The sequence below is a fragment of the Ictidomys tridecemlineatus genome, chromosome 2 (assembly GCF_052094955.1).
Source record: "Ictidomys tridecemlineatus isolate mIctTri1 chromosome 2, mIctTri1.hap1, whole genome shotgun sequence".
Taxonomy (NCBI): Eukaryota; Metazoa; Chordata; class Mammalia; order Rodentia; family Sciuridae; genus Ictidomys; species Ictidomys tridecemlineatus.
Genome location: NC_135478.1, coordinates 217,805,026 through 217,827,136, shown reverse-complemented (window position 1 = coordinate 217,827,136; position 22,111 = coordinate 217,805,026). Strand labels below are relative to the sequence as shown.

The window sequence follows — 22,111 nt, the reverse complement described above, 5'->3', positions numbered from 1 at the left end:
AAAATTAAAATTCTCCAGATTAGCTGTTCCCCAAAATCTGGGTTGGTTTCTGTTTTTTGTTGTTTTGTTTTGTTTTGTTTTGTTTTGTTTTTTTAATACGAGTGTTTGAACCCAGGAGCTTTAACCACTGCACCACATCCCTAGCCCTTTTTTCAAATATGTATTTTATTTGGAGACAGGGTCTCCTTGAGTTGCTTAGGGCCTTGCTAAACTGCTGAGGCTGCCTCAGCCTCCTGAGCTGCTGGAATTATAGGTGTGTGTCATCATGCCCAGTGAATGAACAAATTTTTTTAAATTGACCATATTTAGAGATATGATTGTAGCGCTGCTGGTGGGAAAATAAATTGTTGCAAATTTTCTATAAGACAATTTGGCAGTATGTGTATTGAGCCATTATTTGTATTATTATAAACATTATTATTATATATAATTTGGCAATATGTATATTGATGACATCCTTAGGAAGTAATGGGACCGGAATGAATGTATAAATGTATAAAAGTATATTCATCAAAGATTTAGTAAGAATGCAAAATGAAAATAAAAAAACGATTAGATAAATAGATAAATAAATTGGATCCATACATGATTGTATAGGATTTTTTCAAATGATATGCTAGAATTACATTTATTGATATGGAAGGTGTCTTTGGTGTATTAAATTGTATAAAAGCAGCATGTGTAATACCCCATATATGTTATATATATAATATAAAAAATTTCTATCAGAATTTTACTATATTTCTCATTTTTTATATATTCATAAATATTCACACTGCATTCATATATAAGCCTTATCATTCATATATAAAATGTCAGTGAGTGGCATGATGGTAATTTTTTTCTGGGTGCTTTCAAAATGTTTTTAAACATTGGTTTTAAATGGTAGGTAAGTTATATGGTACCACTGATAAAATGAATGTTGTATTATATTGATAATTAAGAGAAATCAATAATATATATATAAAAGCTTAATATACATATAAAAAAGTACATGTAAGTATACAAGTAGCTGAAATCTCAAAAAGTGAATAGATAGCCATGATCAACAAACAGAACATTATTGTCATACTAGAAGCTCCCCTGATGCCCCTTTCCAGTCACTCCTCCCCCAAGGTTAGCTACCAACCTGACTGCAACAGGAATCATACAGCATGTACCCTTCAGTGTCTGGCCCCTTATGTTGTATGCAAGATTCATTTGTATTGTTGTTGGAAGTCATTCATTCTCTTTCAATGTGTAAGCTGATTTCTTCTTCCATCTACTGTGTAATGAGCATTTGGATGGTTTCCAGTTTGGTGCTATTCCAATGATGTTGCTATGAATTTTTTTTATATCTTTCAGAGAACATATAAATCTATTTTTGCTGTGTATACATACCTTGGAGAAAATTGTAGGACCATATGATGTGCATATGTCCAGTTTTATAGATACTACCAGCAATATTACAAAATGGTTGTACCAATTTTCACTTTTAGTGGTAGTGTGTAAGAGTTATGGCTATCTTACATAAACTTTTTTTAATTAGCTATAATTTTAATCATTTTTCTAATGAAAAGCATCATAAATAATCCATAACTTTGTACATAATGTTAACTGCTCTGATAAAGAAATTTGAAGTTTTCAACTTTAAGCCAAGCTCCACTGGGACTCTTATCTCTAGTTTCAGTGTTCATTTAGTAAATATATCTCATTGAGTATTGTTAAATAATTGGAAAAATACTCTGGGTACTTACTTAAACTAAATTTCCAGGGAAAACAAGGTTGTCTATTTGGGGGGTTGGTCTTTTGAAATACTAGTATAGGAGTATTGCTGTTAATTTCGTTTTTATCCTTCAAAAATTAATGCAGTTTAGACAGTGAGGCATAATTTATTTGTAGTTTAACAGTGTTATGGATTTACAGTTATTATAATTAGTGGAAATCCCCAAGAATGTTTTATAGTTTTAAATTTTTAAAACTGGAATGACATTTGAAATGATGATTACCTTTTAGGTGATGTGGCAGTGAAAATGTTGAATGTGACAGCACCCACACCTCAACAGTTACAGGCCTTCAAAAATGAAGTAGGAGTACTCAGGTGAGTGTATGCAAATTACTGTTTCTAGGAGGAAAGAAGTTATTATTATTAGCTCCTGTTTTCTGGTGGTAGCCACTATTAGCTTTACAATTTACTCAAAATGAATAAGTATATAGAGCCATAGGATGTCTAATTTTCTTTCAGCTTATTCTTTTAAGTGGTATTTATATTATTTGGTATAGCTGATAGAAAACTTAATTCTAGACTGAAGTAATGAAAATATAGTATGTGACCATGTGAAATAGTAGTTTCACTTATGGAAATAATGCTCTCAAAATTCTAAGTGTTTCAGAATTTCTTTTAGAGATTGCATTTATTCCTGTGCCTAGAACTTATGGAACATTTACAAATGAGAGTAAGTTCAAAGTAAGACAACTTAAATGGGGAAGATTCTAGAACTGTAATTTGGAAAGACAGTGAGTCAACAAAACTGAGGATATTTAATCCAGAGAAGACTTAGATTTAAAAGGATACTGAGTTGCTACCTTATATTCCAAAGAGCAGAAAAGGGAAGAAAGTTGTGGAGGTTGGAGGAAAATGATTTTGTCTCACAAGAAAACTTTCTAATACTAGAACCATTTAAGCAGAAAAGTGGGTAGGGTAGCTCTATTCAATTAGTGAGCTTCCCATAAATTCAAGGTATTAAGCAACCTCTGCTTACTTGTCAGATATATTTTTTTAAAAAAGACATTTCTGAATAGGATGGATGAATAGATAATTAATTAGATAATTCATCTAAATGTATACTTATAATGCTTTTTTTTTAATACCATTTTCTGTTCATCTTACTGCTTGATTACTTTGACTCCCTTTTAAGAATTGCTAAAGTTTATTGGCATTTACTATTTACCATCACTTTACTTTTACAGGAAAACACGACATGTGAATATCCTACTCTTCATGGGCTATTCCACAAAGCCACAACTAGCTATTGTTACCCAGTGGTGTGAGGGCTCCAGCTTATATCACCATCTCCACATCATTGAGACCAAATTTGAAATGATCAAACTTATAGATATTGCACGGCAAACTGCACAGGGCATGGAGTAAGTTCCATTCTGTTAAATCTCTTGTAAATTCCTTTTGAAGACAATTGAAGATGTTTTAAAGACTTGATACTTCTTTTGAATTGCATTTTAAATTACTGTTCAGCAGTATAAGGACACTAATGACTAGCAATATGATACAGAAATATAAAGCAGTCTTTCTCTAGTGCAGTCATCAAAACCTACAGTGACGAATACCAATAATTTCATAGTAAATATACAGCTGAGTGTTTCACATTCAGTGATTTAAGTAAGCAGTAGAGACTCAGGAAACAAAAATAGATAAAAAAATAAACTGAACTAAAAGTTATTTAACAATTGTATATATGTATATGTAAATATACTTACATGTATATGTAATAATTGCTAATTATCCTTTTCATTTTCACTATTATCATTTTCACTAAATGTCCAAATTTTTTATTGCAAATAGGTCATTTAATAAGTTAAAATGAAAATCCTCATTCTCATTCTTTTTGAGGTCTTCAGGTTTAGAGAGAAATATATGTATATGTGTATATATGTATGTGTGTATATGTATATATGTGTATATATATATATAAAATTTTGTGGCATAATTGAAAATATAGTTAATTTTAAAATTTGCATAGCTTAAAATGGAGAACTGACTTAAAAGATAAATTCTGCATATAACTCTTAAGTGCAAATAAATAGGTAAACCAAAAGATAAAATTAAATTTTGAAAACACATGAAATTCAATAAAGTAAACTAAGCATACTTTAAAAATATCCTAATTTAATATTTTGTAGTATGCAAATTGTTTTCACATGCATAGGTTGTCCTTTAATGTTATGAAGTAGATATTTTTATTTTCTTTTTACAAATAAGGAAACGGTCTTTTAAGTGACTTGTATAAGGACACACATTTAATAAATAGCAGAAAAGTTGTTTAACTCAGGATTTCCAATACCAGCATTTTTTCCCTAAAAGCCACTATGCTTTTTTTTTTATTATAAAATTAGAATAAAAGGATATATGCAGGGGCTGGGTTGTGGCTCATTGGTAGAGTATTTACCTAGCACTAGGTTCAAACCTCAGCACCACATTAAAATGAAATAAAGAGACTGTGTCCATCTACAACTAAAAAATAAATATTAAAAAAAAATCACTTATAGAAAGTAGGTGTTGGAGCCAGGACTAAAAACTGGACCTTGTTCTTAAGTATTCCCTCTTCACCACCTTCCCTGGCTCAAAACCAGGTAGTATATATGTAATTTTAGACTGATTACAAACCTATTTTCAGCCAAAATGCTATACTGCATATTATTACTTTATTTAGAATTGTTCTACTTGTCTACTAAACTTAAAACACTCTCACTCTTTCAGATAAGTTGGAATCTGTATCTGTTCAAATCTAAGTTTGAGGAGTAAACCATGGCAAAAACAATAAACATTCAGCAAAAAAAAAACTTATTTTCTTTCCCCCCACTGATCTCTTTCCTGTTTCTTTAACAGGCCAGGCATGCTCTGTCAGCTCATTTGTACTTGTTCTTTTCTATTTAATATACTTATGCTACAAATGTCCTTAAATTCTCTTTTCAAATATCCCTTCTTTTTTTTTAAGACATGCCTTCTCAGATCACTTTAGATAAATAACAGGTCCCCCTCCCATCATGTCACTCTCAATTGCCCCTACCTTTGTTCGTTTGTTTTGTTGTTTAACACCCAATCCCACATGACTTGCTTTTCTCATTGTCTGCCCCCTTCACTAGAATGCAAACTGTATGAGGGCGGGGCTTTGTTTTGTTTGTTTCTTTATGCCTGGAATGGGGCCTGGCCTGGAATAGGTACATAAAATGTATCTGTGACATGACTACACACAACTCTTTGTTATTGATAGGTTCGTCTTCCAGAAGAGAGAAAAGTCAAATTCTTCTCATATCAAAACTGAGAAATGTCAAAGAAAATAAATAATAGCCAAAGAAGTAATAAAAGTGAATAATAGAAGGGAAAAGGGTTTATGATATAAAGAGGCAGCAAAATATAGTATTATAAGTTGTTTTTAGTGAGACACAGTTCACACTTCTGTAATCCCAGTTAGTTGGGAGGTTGAGACAATAGGATCTCAAGTTCAAGGCCAGCATGTGGAATTTAAAATTTCAAGAGCCTGTCTCAAAATAAATTTAAAAGAAAAATCTAGCAACAGTGAAAGGGCAATGAAGTACCAGTGAAAACAAGAGAAACAAGTGACTGTAGAAAAGAACACTATCATATTGGAATTGTGTAGTGTGGAAAATTGTCAGGGAAAAGGTGATATTTTCCCATCACTTTATGGTTTAAAATTATGCAGTCTATCTACTCCAAACACTTTGTTTACATTTTAAAATTGTTCTCATTCTGTAATGAGTGTGCCTCACACTCACATTCATATTCTCTCTCTCTCTCTCTCTCTCTCTCTCTCTCTCTCTCTCTCTCCCCCCCTCTCTTTCTCCCCCTCTCTCTCCCTCTCTCTCCCCCCACCATATATATATATGTGTGTGTGTGTGTGTGTGTATATATATATATATATATATATATATATATATATATATATGTGTGTGCGAGCGCACACACACACACATTTTCATCAGGTTTATCCTAGATTTTAGTACCTGAAAAAGTACAAATTATAAACTATAGACCCTCTAGCAGAGTTTACTTTTTATTACAAGCTTAAAATTAACCAAATAAAGTACAGTTTCTCCCCCCCCCATTTTTTGTTCCTTTTTATAAGATGGTTATATGCTTCTGGATACATGTACCAATACATCGTACATTCCTGAAGACTTTGACAGATTGAAAATTCTCCTATTACACTGGCTTTGTGGGAACTGGGTTTGTAGATCAGTGTTAAAGCACTCACCTAGCACGTGTGAGGCCCTGGGTTTGATCCTCAGCACCACATTAAAAACAAGTAAATAAAATAAAGGCACTGTGTCCAATTACACCTAAAAAATAAATATTAAAAAAAAATGGCTTTGTGCCAGGCATGGTGGCACTAACAATTAAGTCCACTTAACAGTGTACTTTTACAAAGCTCTCATTTCAGAATAGTCTGCCCCCTGAATGTTTTCTATGTTCTATTTAAAATTATCTTTTTTGACTGTACACCACATTTCATTCTTAAGTCCCAAGGCATAAGTAAAACAGGAATACCCTAACACATTGCTGGGTTGTGGCCACTTAAAAAATAAAATCTTCAATAATTAGAAAAGCAGAACCACTATGACATTCCAGTGGTATTATCTTTATTGGTGGGCTACAGACTACAAGCAAACAATTAATGGGTGACATTTTTCCTGGGTGATTTTGTCTTTTTTTTTTTTTTTTTTTTTTTTTTGAAAAAGTACTTCAGAGACAGGAAAGAATATCCTAGGGTCACTTGGACAAAGCCATTCTTACAATTGATAATTATAGATTAACTCTATATTTAGGAGTCAAAATTTATCGAGTCTGTTTTATCATCTTCTCACCTGCCAGTCATTGATTCAGGCTAAGGACCAAGTTATTTTGAGAATATTGTCATTAAAGAAATTTCAGGTATGGTCACTACATCATGCCATTTCTTTGTAGGACTTATAATTTCAGAGGGTATAGTTTTTAATTTAGCTTTACTAGAAAATGTACTAAATGTTAAATCAGGGAAGCACATAGAGAAAGTCATGGCCTGGTGGTATGCTCACAGAAGCATTATATTCTGAAAATAAGATGATTAAAAAGAATTTTGAGATAAACTGCAACCGGCTTTTTTAAACAATGAAGAGTATGCCTCCTTTATGAAAGGAAGATAAAAGGTGAATTTTAATTGAAAAGATGATGAACTTGTAAGAGTAATTGAATTCTAATTAGTCAAAGAATACTTAGAGTAAAAATGATTTTTGGAGAAGAGGATGCTGATAATAAGGAAAATGCAAGGTAAAACAAAAAGGCATTGTTTTCACCTGCTAGAATTAGCAGAATGCCTAAATTTTGACAAGATCAAATGTTCATAAAAATTAGAGAAATTGATCACTGGGACATTCTGAATGGGACAAACCACACTGAGGGCATATCTGTAAGAACAGAAAAATGCTTGTTATATCTCCAGAAACACTAGTTTTTGTTCTGAGAGATGTGTTCAGGAAGAGATGTAATAATTTCATACTGTTAAAATAGTTTGTATAAGTAGAAAAACAGTAAATAAAATATTGGCACATATATATACTGGAATAATAATTAAAATAAATGAACAGTTAAAAGCAATACAATATAAAGTTAATTGAGAAAAGTAGCTGCTGCACAAAACCACTTAAAATTTTTTAAACAGCATTTTTTTTAATTTTTGGATTTTTTTTTAAAATGGTGCACACCTATGTATAAAATAAAAGTGTTGAAATAAGAATTAACACATACCAGTTCAGCAGTGGTTGCTTCCAGGAATGACAAAAAGGGATCAGGATGGGGGCAGCTATCACGGAGAAATAGCACTAATTGTTTCTTCCTTTTAATAACAAAAAAGATTTTATAGTTAAATTTTACTTTTATAACTTTTTTAGAAGTATAGACTTTGAAAAATGATTAGCAGTAAATCATTAAATGATATGGTGAGACTATGAATGATTTATATATTATACAGTTTTTAATTTCAAAGCAAATTTCATTACAAGGAAATATGAAAACATTACAAAAATTTCAGAGAATATAAACACAAAGCACCAGTAAACTACCATCAAGAGATATCTTTAATACATTGATGTATGTTATGTATCCTTTCATTAATTGTGAATTATAATACTCTACACTGTAGTTTTGTTATTGGTTTTTAAGTATGGAATAATACTGGGTTTGCCTTCTTATTTTGAACCTCTTTACTGGTTAGTAAATATTATGTTCTGATCACAGTGTTCTACATACTACTGACTCACTATTCCCTTCTTTTTTTTTTTTAATACCAAGTATGTTCTCCAGTTTTAAACATACACACTGACATGGCCAGGCACAGTGGCACATGCCTGTAATCCCAGCAGCTTTAGAGGCTGAGGCAGGAGGATCTCGAGTTCAAAGCCAGCTTCAGCAAAAGTGAAGCGCTAAGCAACTAAGTGAAGCCCTGTCTCTAAATAAAATACAAAATAGGGCTGGGGATGTGGCTCAGTGGCCAAGTGTCCCTGAGTTCAATCCCCAGTACCAAAAAAAAAAAAAAGATACACTGACATTTATTTATGTATTTAACAATTATATACACTATATTCAGACTATGTACATACAGACTTTATATAATGTACTTTATATAGACTCCCTCATTTACTCTTCAGCAACCCTGTGAAATAGATGCAATTACTATCCCCATTTTACTGATGAAGAAACCAGAATATAGAAAGATCACATAACTTGCCCCAGGTAGTTTGGCTCCAGAGAGCAGTCTCTTAACCTTTGTACCATGTTGTTTTTCCAACTTATTTAATTCTTCCAACAACCCCAGTGGGTCTGTAATGTCAAGCTGATTCATCACTCTTCCTGTCTCCTAGAGACTGTCATTACCTCCTCTGTCCTTAGACCTCCAAAACCGTGTTCCAGGAATAGTCCCCTGGTGACCTTGCTGACCATTTTTTTTAAGAAAATTGGAAGTACCTGCTATAACACCCACCCACCCATCCACCTACCTGCCTTCATGCCAAGTTGTTGTTCACTAAGAATCAAAGCCAACCACTTCACTGCGGTCCAGATCCGATTCTCCTTTGCTACTCAGAAAGGTCTTTTTAGTCAATCCTCCTATCTCTTGTTCATCAACAGTTTTTCCTTTGCTCCTGAATTACCTCCCTAAAAATCTTTCTTACAATGCACATTTGGCAGAATGCTTACAATTGTTAATCTAGGTAGAAGATATATGAGGTGTTTATTGTATGCTTTCAACTTTCCTATATGTTTAAAATTTTCATAATAAATAAGTTGTGAGGGACTCTCTCTTAATACCGCTATCCTCTTCAGCTATCTCGTTCCTCTTCAATAAAGCCTCTTAAGAAAGAGTTGATACTCATTGTTTAGTTTCTCTCCTCTCTTTTTATCTTGGAACCCACTCCAGTCAGGCTTTGGCCCCCTCCACTCCACAAAACACTTATAATAGTATAGTTACTGATGACCTCCATGTTACTAGATCTAATGATTAAATTTTTAGTCCTCAGTTTATTTGATCTTTCAGAAACAGAATGTAGTTAATCACATCCTTCTACTTGAAACATGTTCTTAATTGATTGATTAATCCTGTTCTTAATGTCTTGGTATTCAAAATCTGGATAGTATCTGTACCACCTGGCAACTTTTTCGAAATGCTAAATCTTAGTTACCACCCCAAATCCACTGAATTGAAGTCTACATTTTAACAAGATCCCCAAATGATTTACATGGATATTGAAGTCTTGAAGAACAATACATTAAAGTATATTCTCCTTGTTGTCCTACTACTATCTGTTCATCAGTTGGTTTCTCAACCCCCTGGAGATCTCATCTAGTTTAATGGTTTGAAGAATCAACTAAATAACATTTATTGAGCCTGCATACCTGTAATTCCAGTGACTCAGGAAGCTAAGATAGGAGGATCTCGAGTTCAAAGCCAGACTCGGCAACTTAGTGAAGTACCTGCAACTCAGTAAGACACTGTCTCTAAATATAAAAAAGGGCTGAGGATGTGGCTGAGTGGTTAAGTACCCCTGAGTTAAATAACCCAGAACCAAAAAAAAAAAAAAAAATTAATTAAAAATAAATAAAATAAATAAATAACATTTATCTGCCATTCTCCGGTCAGTTCATTTTGTTTGTACTCAAGATTCATACTTAATATCTGCTTAACGTTATCTATTTGACTGTCTAATGGGCCCCTCAAATTTAATACATATAAAACTAAGCTGCTTGTCTTTTTCTTTGAGTCCATTCTTCCTATATTCTATTTCTCTCAGCAACTTGCAGTTGTTCTTTGAGCTGTTTACATAGATCAAATATTACAATGATCCATGAATTGTTCTTTTTTTCACAGCACACAGTCATCAACTCTCATTGGGATCTTCTGCTTTTATCTCCAAGACAGAGAACAGTTGTTACTTAGCAAATAGTGGGCTTTTATTAAATGTGGTTAAAAAAATAAGAAGAAAAACAACCCAGCAAGATAAACATTATCACCTCCATATTATAGATTAGGAATTCAAACCCCTAATCTGTAAATTATAAATGTACCCAAGGTTATATGGCTATTAAGGGACATAGTTGGATTTCAAACTCAAATCTTTGTGCTCAAAACCCATGTTCTTTCTGCCATGCCTGTCTGGTCATGTCACTTAAGTACTCTGGGTTCTTAAATTCCCATCTTCATAATTTGGAATTATTGGCTTTTTGCATGCCTCACAAATAAAGAAGTGAGGGTTAGAAAATCAAATAACATAAAAATATTCTGAAAACTTTAAAATGCTATATGAATACAAAAAGGGTGGTGTTTTCTTACAGAAGTGCTTTAGTTTTTGCTTTTGTTTTAAAGTTATCAGTTCACTTCAAATTAATTTTTGTATGTGTTATGACATATCTGTCAAGGTTTTTTTTTTTTCCTACATGAATATCCAGTTGTTGCAGCAATATTTGTTATAAAGAGTGTTGTTTCCTCCACTGAGATACCTTGCTTTTGTAAATAAACAAATGTCATGCCTCTGATTTTATATTTGGACTTGGGAATGTTTGAAATAAACTTATATAAAAGAAAGAATAGCATGGTTTTTGCTATTCTAGACAAAAATAGGATGTGCTGAAAAATAGAGATAGGCAGGCAGTGTCACTCTACAGAAAAACAGAGCCTTTGTCCTCATAATTCCATTTAGAAGATGAATGGTATAGTATTTGAAGTCAAGAAATTACCTTATAGTCATGATTTGAAGATTTCATATACAAACTATGCCTTGTTTTAATGACAGTGAGTAAAATGTATGTGTACCACCATGAAAAAAAGAATAAAATCAAGAAGGTTTAAAGTTTTCTGTGGGTAAAGATAAGGTTTGGCTCAAACAAGTAGCTTCTGATCTCCTAAGCAAAGCACTTACTTCAAACAGGGGCAGTGAAAATCTCAGGTAGTCAAGTCACATACTACATAAATAAAGTTTCCCAACAGAAGAGACAATCCTATACCCAATATATTAGAAGCTTTGAAGATCAGCAGGCTACTCTCTCACTTTTCTGTAATTTCACAGCTTTATGTTTTTGTTTTTGTTTTGGGTGGGGGATGTTTTGTTCTGTTTTCTTTTTTGTTGGTGTTTTGTTTCTTGTGTATGTGGTACTGGGGTTCAAAACCAGAGGTGCTTTTCCACTGAGCAACATCACCAGACCTTTTTATTTACTTTGAAACAGGGTATCTCTAAGTTGCCCTGGCTGGCCTCAAACTTGCTGTCCTTCTATGGCTGAGATTACAAGTGTGCACCACCACATCCAGCTATTTGATGTTTTGTTTTCTTTTGTTTGTGATACTGGGGATTGGACACGGGTGCTTTCCACTGAGCTATATCCCCAGCTTTTTAAATTTTTTTATTTTGAGCAGTGTCTCACTAAGTTGCTTAGTGTCTCAAAAGATTGCCGAGGTTAACCTCAAACTTGTGAACATCCTGCCTCAGCTTCCCAAGTCTCTCTCTGGGATTCTAGGCATGTGCCACTGCACTCCATTCGATATAAGTTTTATGATTATGTCATTGATTTCCAAAAAATATCTGCTGAGATTTTTTTTAGTGTGTACTTTAGTAAGTATAAAAGAGCCAGACAGACCTTGACTACACCTTTGCTTCACTCCCTATTACAAAAAATTAAAAAACCTCCAAACTTTTCATATGGCAATGCAGTAACTAGAAATTTATAGTGAAGACACTTGAAAAAAGAACACAGTTCTTTGAAGGATTTGTATTGTGGGATATCAAAATTTAAAGTAAAACCACAGTATTTATGACAGTGTGGTACTAGCTTAAGGACAGACAAAAAATCAATGAAGCAAAATAAAAAGTTTGGAAATAAATCCATAGATCTATAGTGATTTTATTTTCCTTTTCTTTACCAAGGTGCCAAGGCAATTCTTGGGGTTGATCTTCTGAAAAAAATGTTGCTAGAACAACTAGATATCCATTTGAAAAACATAAACCAGTAACCCTTACCAGACACATGACAAACATTTACTTGAATCAAAAACCTGAGACTACAATATAAAAATTTAAATCTTCTATAAGAAACAAAGAAGAAAATTATTGTAGTCTTAAGCAAGGAGTTCTTTGGGGTAGGGAATTAAACCTAGAGGCACTTTACTACTGAGCTACATCCCCGGCCTATTTTTATCAGCAGGGTCTCACTAAGTTGTTTAGGTCCTCACTAAATTGCTGGGGCTGGCAATCCTCCTGCCTCAGCCTCCCTAGTCACTAAGATTACAGGCATTCACCATGTAGCAAAGATTTCTTGAGTCACAAAAAGCAAGAACTTATTAATTTAAAACTTATTAATTAAAAAACTAATAAATTGGGGCTGGGGTTATGACTCAGCAGTAGAGCACTTTCCTAGTATGTGCAAGGCCCTGGGTTTGATCCTCAGCACCACGTAAAAATAAATAAAGGTATTGTGTCCAATTACAACTAAAAAATAAATATTTTTTTAAAAACTAATAAATTGAATTTCATCAAATTTAAAACTGTCTTAAGACTCTATTCTTAAATTGAAAAAACAAGCCATGGACTTAGAGGGAATGTCTGTAAAACACATCATCTGATAAAAGACTGGAGCATATAAGGTATTCTTACAATAAAACATTATCACTCACTGAAAAAAATGGATGTAAGAATCTGGTTGTGCCATGTGTCTATAATCCCAGTTACTAGAAAGTTTGAGGCCAGCCAACAGCTCAAGACTGTCTCAAAAAAAAAAAAAAGATTTGAAATCTTTATTATACAATGTATGTAAATGGAAAATAAGCACAAAGATTTTTTTAATTTTTTTTAGTTGATCTGAATACATTTTTTTATTATTATTTTAATGTGGTGCTGAGGATCGAACCCAGTGCGTCACACATGCTAGGCAAGCACTCTACCACTAAGTTACAATCCCAGCCCCCCTAAAATTTTAACATAGTTAGACATTAGGAAAAAGCAAATTAAAACTACAGTGCTATAGAACTACACCATTCAGAACACCTGGAATCAGAACACTAGGTGTTGGCAAGGATGAAGAGCAACTTGGAGCTTTCATATAAGGATTTCAAATGAGACAACCATTTGGGGAAACAAATTGATAAGTTTCTTTTAAACTTAACAAATGGGCAATTCTAATCTTACCTAACCAAAAAGAAATAAAAAAACATCAACAACAAAGATTTATACATGTATGTTTACAGTATTTTATTCATAATTACTAAAAAACAAAATGTCCAAATGGTACCTATCCAACAGTTAAATGTGGTATATTCATACCCCTTAATACTTCAGACAACCATCAGGTTGATCTCAAAATCATTATGCTAAGCAAAATAAACCATATAATTCTTTTTATACAAAATTCATAAAGATGAAAATAATCCATAGTGACAAAAAGAATTAACAATGGACATCTGGGGGTATTATTAATTGCAAAAATAGATGAAGAAACTTTTGGGGGTGGTAGATATTCTTTATATTGATTATGACAGGTCATTACACAATGGTATAAATTAGTTGGAACTCGTTTAATTAGACATTTAAAATTGAATCACTGTCTTATATAATTATACCTCAATAAGTTTTATTTTTTTAAGTGAAGGTAAAAATAAAGTGAGATAGAATTTAAGTTCTACTATAAACCATAGCTGAAAAATCTGGAAACTACCTATTGGAGATTTTAATTATTATTTTTTTTTAAAGAGAGAATTTTTAATATTTTATTTTTTAGTTATCGGCAGACACAACATCTTTGTTTGTATGTGGTGCTGAGGATCGAACCCGGGCCGCACGCATGCCAGGCGAGCGCTCCACTGCCTGAGCCACATCCCCAGCCCGATTTTAATTATTTTTAAAGTGATAAATGATTGCTGACTATGGAGAAGTAGCAGAATGTCATTCCCTTCCATCTTGCTCGCTTTCTACATCATGATTTTCAGGGGAACCAAAAAACATCAAAGTAGAAGAAAGACTATATGACACTGTTATCACTGTCACATCTACCAATTGAGACAGCTTCTAAATTTTCCAAGGGCAGCTAGGGTGTTAGAGGGAGTCAGCTTGCTGTCCTGAAGCTTGATGAACCTTTGTGTGTTTTTGTAGAATTTGGTGAAAAAAGGCCAAAATGCAAGTGTCTGCTTAGTCCAGGTCTGAAGTTTTAAAAATAGTAGAAAATAGTAGCAAATTAACATGAGCCTAGAAGCTTTCACAAATAGATGAGACTGATAAATCAGCCAGATGGTGTACTGCAGTATTTGAATTTCAGCAAAGTATTTGAATAATATTGCTCCTGGTTTTTTTCTGGGGAGGGGAGTTGTTTGATTTTTGGTTTTGGTTTTGGTTGTTGTTTTGGTTTGGTTTGACTTTGGTTTTGTTGATTTTCCTTTGGTACTAAGTGTTGAACCCAGAAATGCTCCACCACTGAGCTAGCTACATCCCCTTCCCTTTTCATTTTTTATTTTGAAACAAAGATTCACTAAGTTGCCAAGGCTGGCCTCAGACTTGTGATCCTCCTGCCTTAGCCCCCTCCATTCACCGGAATACAAGCATGATCCACCACACCCAACTTTCATTTTCTACTTAAAGATAAAACCAAGAGATATAACACAAATGGCAGGACTTAACTAGATTCATAACTGGATAAACAATCATACCTGAAAGTAGCAAGTTGGAAGATTTCTGTCTTTATTCCTCTCTTGTGAATGTGATGAGTATATTTAGCAGTACCTAGATGAGGACATCATTAGAATGCCAATCTTTTAAAACCTATTTTAGTGAAAACTAAAATTTTAATGTGGGGTTTTAGGCCATATCTACAAAATATAAAATTTCATCCAGGTGTAAAGAACAGAAGTATGCAAAAGTAGGAGGAGGAAGCATTTTTTAATTATTAATATTTTTTAGTTATACATGGACACAACATCTCTGTTTTTGTTTATTTTTATTTGGTGCTGAGGATCAAACCCAGTGAGCGCCTCACATGTGTGAGGTAAGTGCTCTGCCACTGAGTCACAACCCCAGCCCAAGGAGGAAGCATTTTATAGGAGCAGTTTAAAAAGATAATTCTAGTGTTGTAATTAAACCTGAGAGTCCATTGAGTGACAATGGCTCACTTAAATTTTTTATGCTCACCACAAGGGACAGATGAAGATGGGAATCTCACTCTAGTTTGTGTTAGATCAAATCTGAAATGCTTACTTAATTTGAGGCATCATCTTGTGCTCTGAAAAGAATGTTGAAAAACTTAATTTTATGTAAGAACTTAAAAGGAATATACAGAAAACAAATTTTACTAGATAATTTTGCAGATCTAAGAATAATGATTCTATTGGTAGACATTTTTTCTTCCAGATAAGAGATTTCCTAAGAGAATTCTGTCAAGAGAATGTGATATTTAGTTGATACCATGTTTGTCTTTCCTAGTATTTTAGAAAACCCATAACATTTGTAAACCTGTAACGTTCTCCTTAATGTCTTAAAAAGTTCAAAGAGAGGGCTAGTGGAATTATCCTAAATAATGCATAGATTTCTGTAGCCAAAGTCAGTTTATTCTTGTTCCCTTTCCTACCTGTCCTCCAACTGACTATGTGGTTGTTTATTTATTTGTTTTTGGCATCTTCCATTATAATGGGTCATTGCCTAGGAAATTATTTTAGTGTCAACCTATATAGAATTATTTATGATACAATTAATGTGAAACTTTTTATTTTATAGGGTTGGGGTATGGTGTGCATCCCTTTTTTTCTAGTTGGGGAAATAGCTTCTTTTCCTTCCAGCCTTCCATTATACAGACCTGGACTTTATTGTCGCTTTAGTTGCAGAAATATTATAGAAAGAAAATTATTACATGAGATAAAAATTAGGAAAGCAGGGGGTATAAGGTGATGGGGTATAAGGTGATGCTATTTCAAATTGCAGCCATTTGCAACTTTGGTCTTTAATACTTTATGCTGTCCAGCTTCTACTGGCAATAACCACTAGTTCAACAATCACATTTATATTTTATTAATTATCTATTAAATTCCTGGACAGAAATTTTTCCTCCTCAGCTCTTCACTTACATTTCTCTTTTATTCTAGTTCTATTGTTTTGCATTGAAAGGGACACCTTTATCAGGCTGGGGGTGTAGCAGAGTGGTAGAGTACCTGCCTAGCATGCACAAGGTTCTGGGTTCAATTCCTTCTACTGCCCCCCAAAATAAAAAGCATCTTTATCTGCACTCCTTTTAACTTCATCATGCCTCCATTTTTGTGTGTATCTCCCATTGGTTTTGTTTGTTTCATCTCCCAGGAGAAGGAACCATTTTCAAAGACGAACACCTTTGCAGCACACTAGACCCTAGGGCTCTTTGACCTAGCTCCACCGACAACAACATCATCATTTACCCCCTTTCTTTCTCATGGAGTCAGGTTCTCCCCATCTTGAAAAAGCTTTTGATTAGAACACATTTATTTCCATCTGTTTTTAGCTTTCCATGTTACTACAGAACTTTTCAAGCAGATGGTACCAATAATTGACATCAGATTTTCTTTCAATGGAAAAGTGACAGTATGGTTTAGCAGAACAACACTCACCCTACAAAACAAGAAAAGTTTTATATTGTGGTGTATGCTGTAAATGATAGAAATAGTGTGAGATTAGAAGTAATTGGAGGAGAAAGAATTACTTTGAATAAATAGTAATTTAAAATGAAAATTTTGTTCAAAAACTTAGTTTTAAAATCCTGATGACTGGGAGAATGAGGAAGTTTTAAATAAAGACCTGAAAACATGAAGAGTCTCAATTATTTGGAAGTCTTCTATTTTTAGGTGTCCATTACATGATTTTGATCATATTATTTGGATTTTAATTTTTTATTTTAAAGCAGAACTCATTTCTTAATGGTCATTGTTAGATTTCAGAAGTCTCATCTGTTTTTTCCAGAATTAAATTTGAGTGGAGTTTATATATATATCCTATTTACAGTTGATTCAACAGATATATTGAATATTTAACATACATGCCAGGTCTTATATTAGGCAGTGTAGATAAATGGAAATAAATTAATCAAAACGCTTTCCCTCAATGAACACAACTAAAGCAATTTGTGGCGGTACCGTAGATGATCAACTTTAAGTTAGTTTTAAAATAGATCCACTGTGGTCATTATAGAGGAAGTCTGCTCCTCACTAGTTTCAGTAAGGTCCATTCACTGGAATACAGGCATGAACCACAACACCCAACTTTCGTATAGTTTCAGTAAGGTCCTTTAAGAATATATCATACCACCTTTAAAAATAGTTGTAATTTACCAAACTTTTACATTATGGTGGAGTTTGCATTCTAAATAGAAAGCAAACATAGACACATTAAAAAAATAAATAAATCCAGCTATTAAAATAATTACTAAATAAATTGAACAATGAAAGATCACTTTCAGTTGGATTAATCATAGGAAAGCTTCACTTTGGAGTTAGAATTTGTGTTCCATCTTAAAGGACAAGTTTAAATATGTGATAAATGAAAGCTGATTCGGAGAGATGGGTACAGGTGGGAAGCATTGAATGTCAAAGCGTATTTATAGGAAATTAATAAATAGGCTTCACAGGGTTGAAAGGTTTGTATTTGTAACTAGTAAAAGATAAAGTGAAGTCTTTAAATATAAACAAGATTTGGGCTGTAAATAATAGTGATATGTTTCAAAAATCCTAAATTCATTTATAGTCAACTAATTTATGCATAAAGAAGTTATCACAATGTACAGATTTTAATTGTATCGTGATTCTAAATAAATATTTATACCCCTAAGTATGTTCTGTAGATTCTGAGGCCAGAGTCCTTTAGCCTTACTCAGGTTTAAATGATGTTTTGTTTTTCAGTTACTTACACGCCAAGTCAATCATCCACAGAGACCTCAAGAGTAATAGTATCCTTCCTGAAATTTGTCCGCGAAGTTTGAAAACATCCTGACTTCTGCATTTTGTCTTCACATTATGTAAAAACAGTTTTCATGCTAAATTCAGTATACTGTAAAGAATATTAATAAATCAGCTTGCATGAGAGTATAGTAGAGAAGGACATAATAGCCTGCTTTTGGTTTCTGAATGATTGAGCACTATAAGAAAATCTATCTAAAGTCTTCATAATAGAAGGACTTTTTTTATTGCTTGCTTACATTCTATCCACACTATAAAACAGATCAGTTTATAGCTATGTACTAGTTTCTTTTACCCCTCTGCCCTTGTTCAGGAGTAGTTGAGATCTAATGGAAGGCTCTAAATTACAAAGCAGTGAGATGAGAAAAAAAATTCTTTTTCCGTAAGCCCAGTCTCACACCCTGCCTGCTGGCATCTTTATTCCAGTGAAGAGCCTTTATAGATTCACCAGAAGTGCTAAAGTTTATCTGGGCCTACATGATCAAAATCAAATGGGAAAGTTTTTAGAGCTCCCGAAGGCTTTAAGAAAGCATCACCTCATCCTTGTACATTTTAAACCCCAAAAATTTTAAAAATAGGTTACTTAGGTTAAATACAACTAATTATTGTTTAAAACCTTTTTAATCAACTTTAGGAAATATGAAGTACTATACTTTATTAAAGACTATCATATTACAGAATTATAGAAACTAGATCTCTTACCTAAAATTTTCATAATGTTTGCTGTAAAAGGAGAATTGAGATCTATTGTTTTCCTTTACTTACTACACCTCAGATATATTTCTTCATGAAGACCTCACGGTAAAAATAGGTGATTTTGGTCTAGCCACAGTGAAATCTCGATGGAGTGGGTCCCATCAGTTTGAACAGTTGTCTGGATCCATTTTGTGGATGGTAAGAATTGAGGCTATTTCTCCATGGATTACATTTTTGGAACCTGATTTGCTGCTGAGTAACTAGAAAGTCATTGCAGGTTTCAACTATCGTATTTTCATAGTTCCCAGTGTTTGGAAAAAAATCAATGTTTTATGTAAATAATTTTAACTATTTTATCTTTAAAAAGAATATACAAAGTCAGTTTCACTATATTTTAAACAAAAATATATTTTATAAACAATGTTTAAAGTTTATTCAGAATTGTCCGTTTAAAAATATTTTGTGTTCAAAATGTCCTATGTGCACTGTTCAAAAAAAAAATAGGTTGCAATTTAAGGCAGGTGTGTTCTACAGCCATAATTGTGGTTTTGCTAAGAAAACTCTTCCTTTTAACAAAGAGGCTATTTTACAATCTTACTTGAGCTTAAACTGGAAAGTTACTTCCTTCAGACTGGAAAGAACAGTATGATTATGGGGCAGCTGGGAGAGGAAAGGCAAGAGAAAAAAATTGGGGAATTTTTAAGTATTAGCCTTATGCTTCTTTGCATAACTTATTTTCTCTTTCTTTATTCTTATTTTTGCTTTGTTGAAAAGAAGAAAGAGAAGTTCTAAAAGAAGGGAACAAAACTTCTGTGCAGTTACTGCAGCAGATAGTTAATCTCAGCAACTCAGGAGACTGAGACAGGAGGATTGAAAGTTCAAGGCAAGCCTCAGCAATTTAGCAAGGCTCCAAGCAACTTAGGGAAACTGTCTCAAGATTGAAAAATTATAAAGGGCTGTGAATGTAGCCCAGAGTGGGTTCAATCCCCAGTGCCCCCCAAAATGTATAGGAATCATACTATATAAATCAGCAGTTCTCAAAAGGATCCCTAAGACCTTTCATTGGGAGGAACCACAATAATCCCTTTGTGAGACCAGATTTTCTTCTTATCCTCCGATCAAAATAACACATAGCAACATATTGAAATGAGAAGCAAGGGCAAGGGGTGTCATTTGATTGTAGAGTGCCACCCAGTATATGCTGGTTTGGATCCCCAGAGCTGCAAGAACAAAAGGAGAGAATGATTGAAAAAAGAAGCAAATAGAATCCACCTGGTTGCTATTAAGCCTGATATCAAAGAATCACAGTACTATTCTCACTAACCTTTATTTTTTTAAATATTTTTTATTAAAAATGGGTGTTCTGTGTTGTCATTAGTGGTTATTATTTTTAGTATTTAAATGAATTAGTCAATATTTTAAGTTTCTTTGTTAAGTTTTAATATGATAAATAAGCCACAGATACAATCCACATAAACAAAAACTCTTTAGGGTCTTTAATAATTTTTAAGAATGAAAACAAGTCCTAGGACCAGCAAGTTTGAAAACTGCAGCTCTAAGCTAAATACAGGTATCCCAGAAGTCTCAGTGTAATTTTAAGCTTTAAATAATTTAATATGCATTAAAACTTCCGGGACACTCTGCCAGAAACAGAAAAGTTTTGAGGGCTTCTGAAGCTGTATTTGCCAAAATTCCTCAAACTATATGTAGCAGTGCCCAAGAAGGGAATTCCAGGGTAAGATTCCAAGTTTATCAAGATAGGCATAGGGTTAAATTGAGCTATGATTTCTTATGACAGTACATGGAATTAGGGCAAGTGGCAAGGTGGAAGAGAAGACATTGGACTTTAATATTAGAGTCAGAAGATCTGTATTCTAGTAGTACTCTGGCCATTAACTTTCAGGTTTTTTTAACCTCCTCTTACTCTCTCCATCTACAGTGTTGAGTTGGACTAGTGAATTTCTGAGGCCCTTTCTAAAATTCAGTAATTGTAGTTAGCTGTTTTTAAAAAATTATTTAATATATGTTTAATGGTTTTAATTAATAATTAGAAATATGAGGCTAATTAATAATTATATTTGGATTATGATTATAATTGGATTTCAGGACCCTTTAAAGTATATGCCTATAACAAAAATGGCAGTATATCCTAAGATGATAGGCAGAAACGGATTTTTAAGTGCTGAAATTGCAGAACCTAAAAAACAAACCATGCACAATTTTTAAAGGTATGTTTATTTTAACTAGTGTGGGAGAATTGAGCCCAATCAAGTCTCCAGGTTTGTTCTTACTCAGAAAAATTTTAAGATTTTTCAGTTAGTGTATTATTACACAGAAAGTTTATATTTTCTTCTAATTACTTTTGTTGATACCTGGATAGATAAATTCATCCTTTATGCTAAATTTTAAGGTAAGAGAATAGCCAATAATGTACTTCTTTGTTAAATAAATCTTTCTGGGTTGATACTGCCTTCAGAAGCAAATACAGAATAACCACAGAGTTTGATCAGAACTAACGTTATGTGGTCCTCTGAATTAATTATATTTGTCTTAACTTTCTTCTATGTATATCTTGAAAGAGAAACCTTTGTGAAAAATTTTACAAGTTAAACTACTAAATTGAAGATCAGTTATGCATTTCTTTTTTTCTTCTTCTTTTTTTTAATTTTAATTTTTTTTTTTTTTTTTTTTTTTTTTTTTTTAGTTTTCAGCAGACACAACATCTTTGTATGTGGTGCGGAGGATCGAACCCGGGCTGCACGCATGCCAGGCGAGCACACTACTGCTTGAGCCACATCCCCAGCCCTGCATTTCTTGTAAATAGCTCACATACAACTTTTCATCAAGCCATCCACCAACAACAGTGAAATAAAACTAATTTTTGAAAAGACGTCTTCTGGGCTGAGGATATAGCTCAGTTGGTAGAGTGCTTGCCTCGAATGCACAAAGCCCTGGATTTAATGCCCAGCAACACACACACACACACACACACACACACACGTATGAAAAGATAGTTCTTCAACTGGTTTTTACTCTGTCCCTCGCAAAAATTAGTTTAGGCTTTGAATATTATGTCTTTTATCATAACCGGCTTCTTGGTATTCTGATTTGTTCATTTCATCAAAGTTGTAAGTGGTTTATTTTGTACTATATTACTTAAAAGCAACTATCATCAGAATGTATAACAAAAGCAAGTAGTAGCAAAC

The 22,111-nt window shown here is 33.2% G+C and overlaps 1 protein-coding gene across 8 annotated transcripts in view; it reads left to right on the top strand.

Annotated features, from left to right (window-relative positions):
- The window catches only part of Braf (B-Raf proto-oncogene, serine/threonine kinase), a 177,076-nt gene that overhangs the window by 125,731 nt on the left and 29,234 nt on the right, over positions 1-22,111 (top strand). For all 8 annotated transcript variants that reach the window (XR_013435453.1, XM_078040659.1, XM_078040660.1 and 5 more), the window contains 4 exons: positions 1,996-2,080; positions 2,950-3,126; positions 18,153-18,199; positions 18,985-19,103. Coding sequence is in view for 7 of the 8 variants with exons in the window: in XM_078040659.1 (XP_077896785.1) it covers positions 1,996-2,080; positions 2,950-3,126; positions 18,153-18,199; positions 18,985-19,103 (428 nt within the window). In the remaining variant the exon portion in view is untranslated. The remainder of the gene's footprint in view (positions 1-1,995; positions 2,081-2,949; positions 3,127-18,152; positions 18,200-18,984; positions 19,104-22,111) is intronic.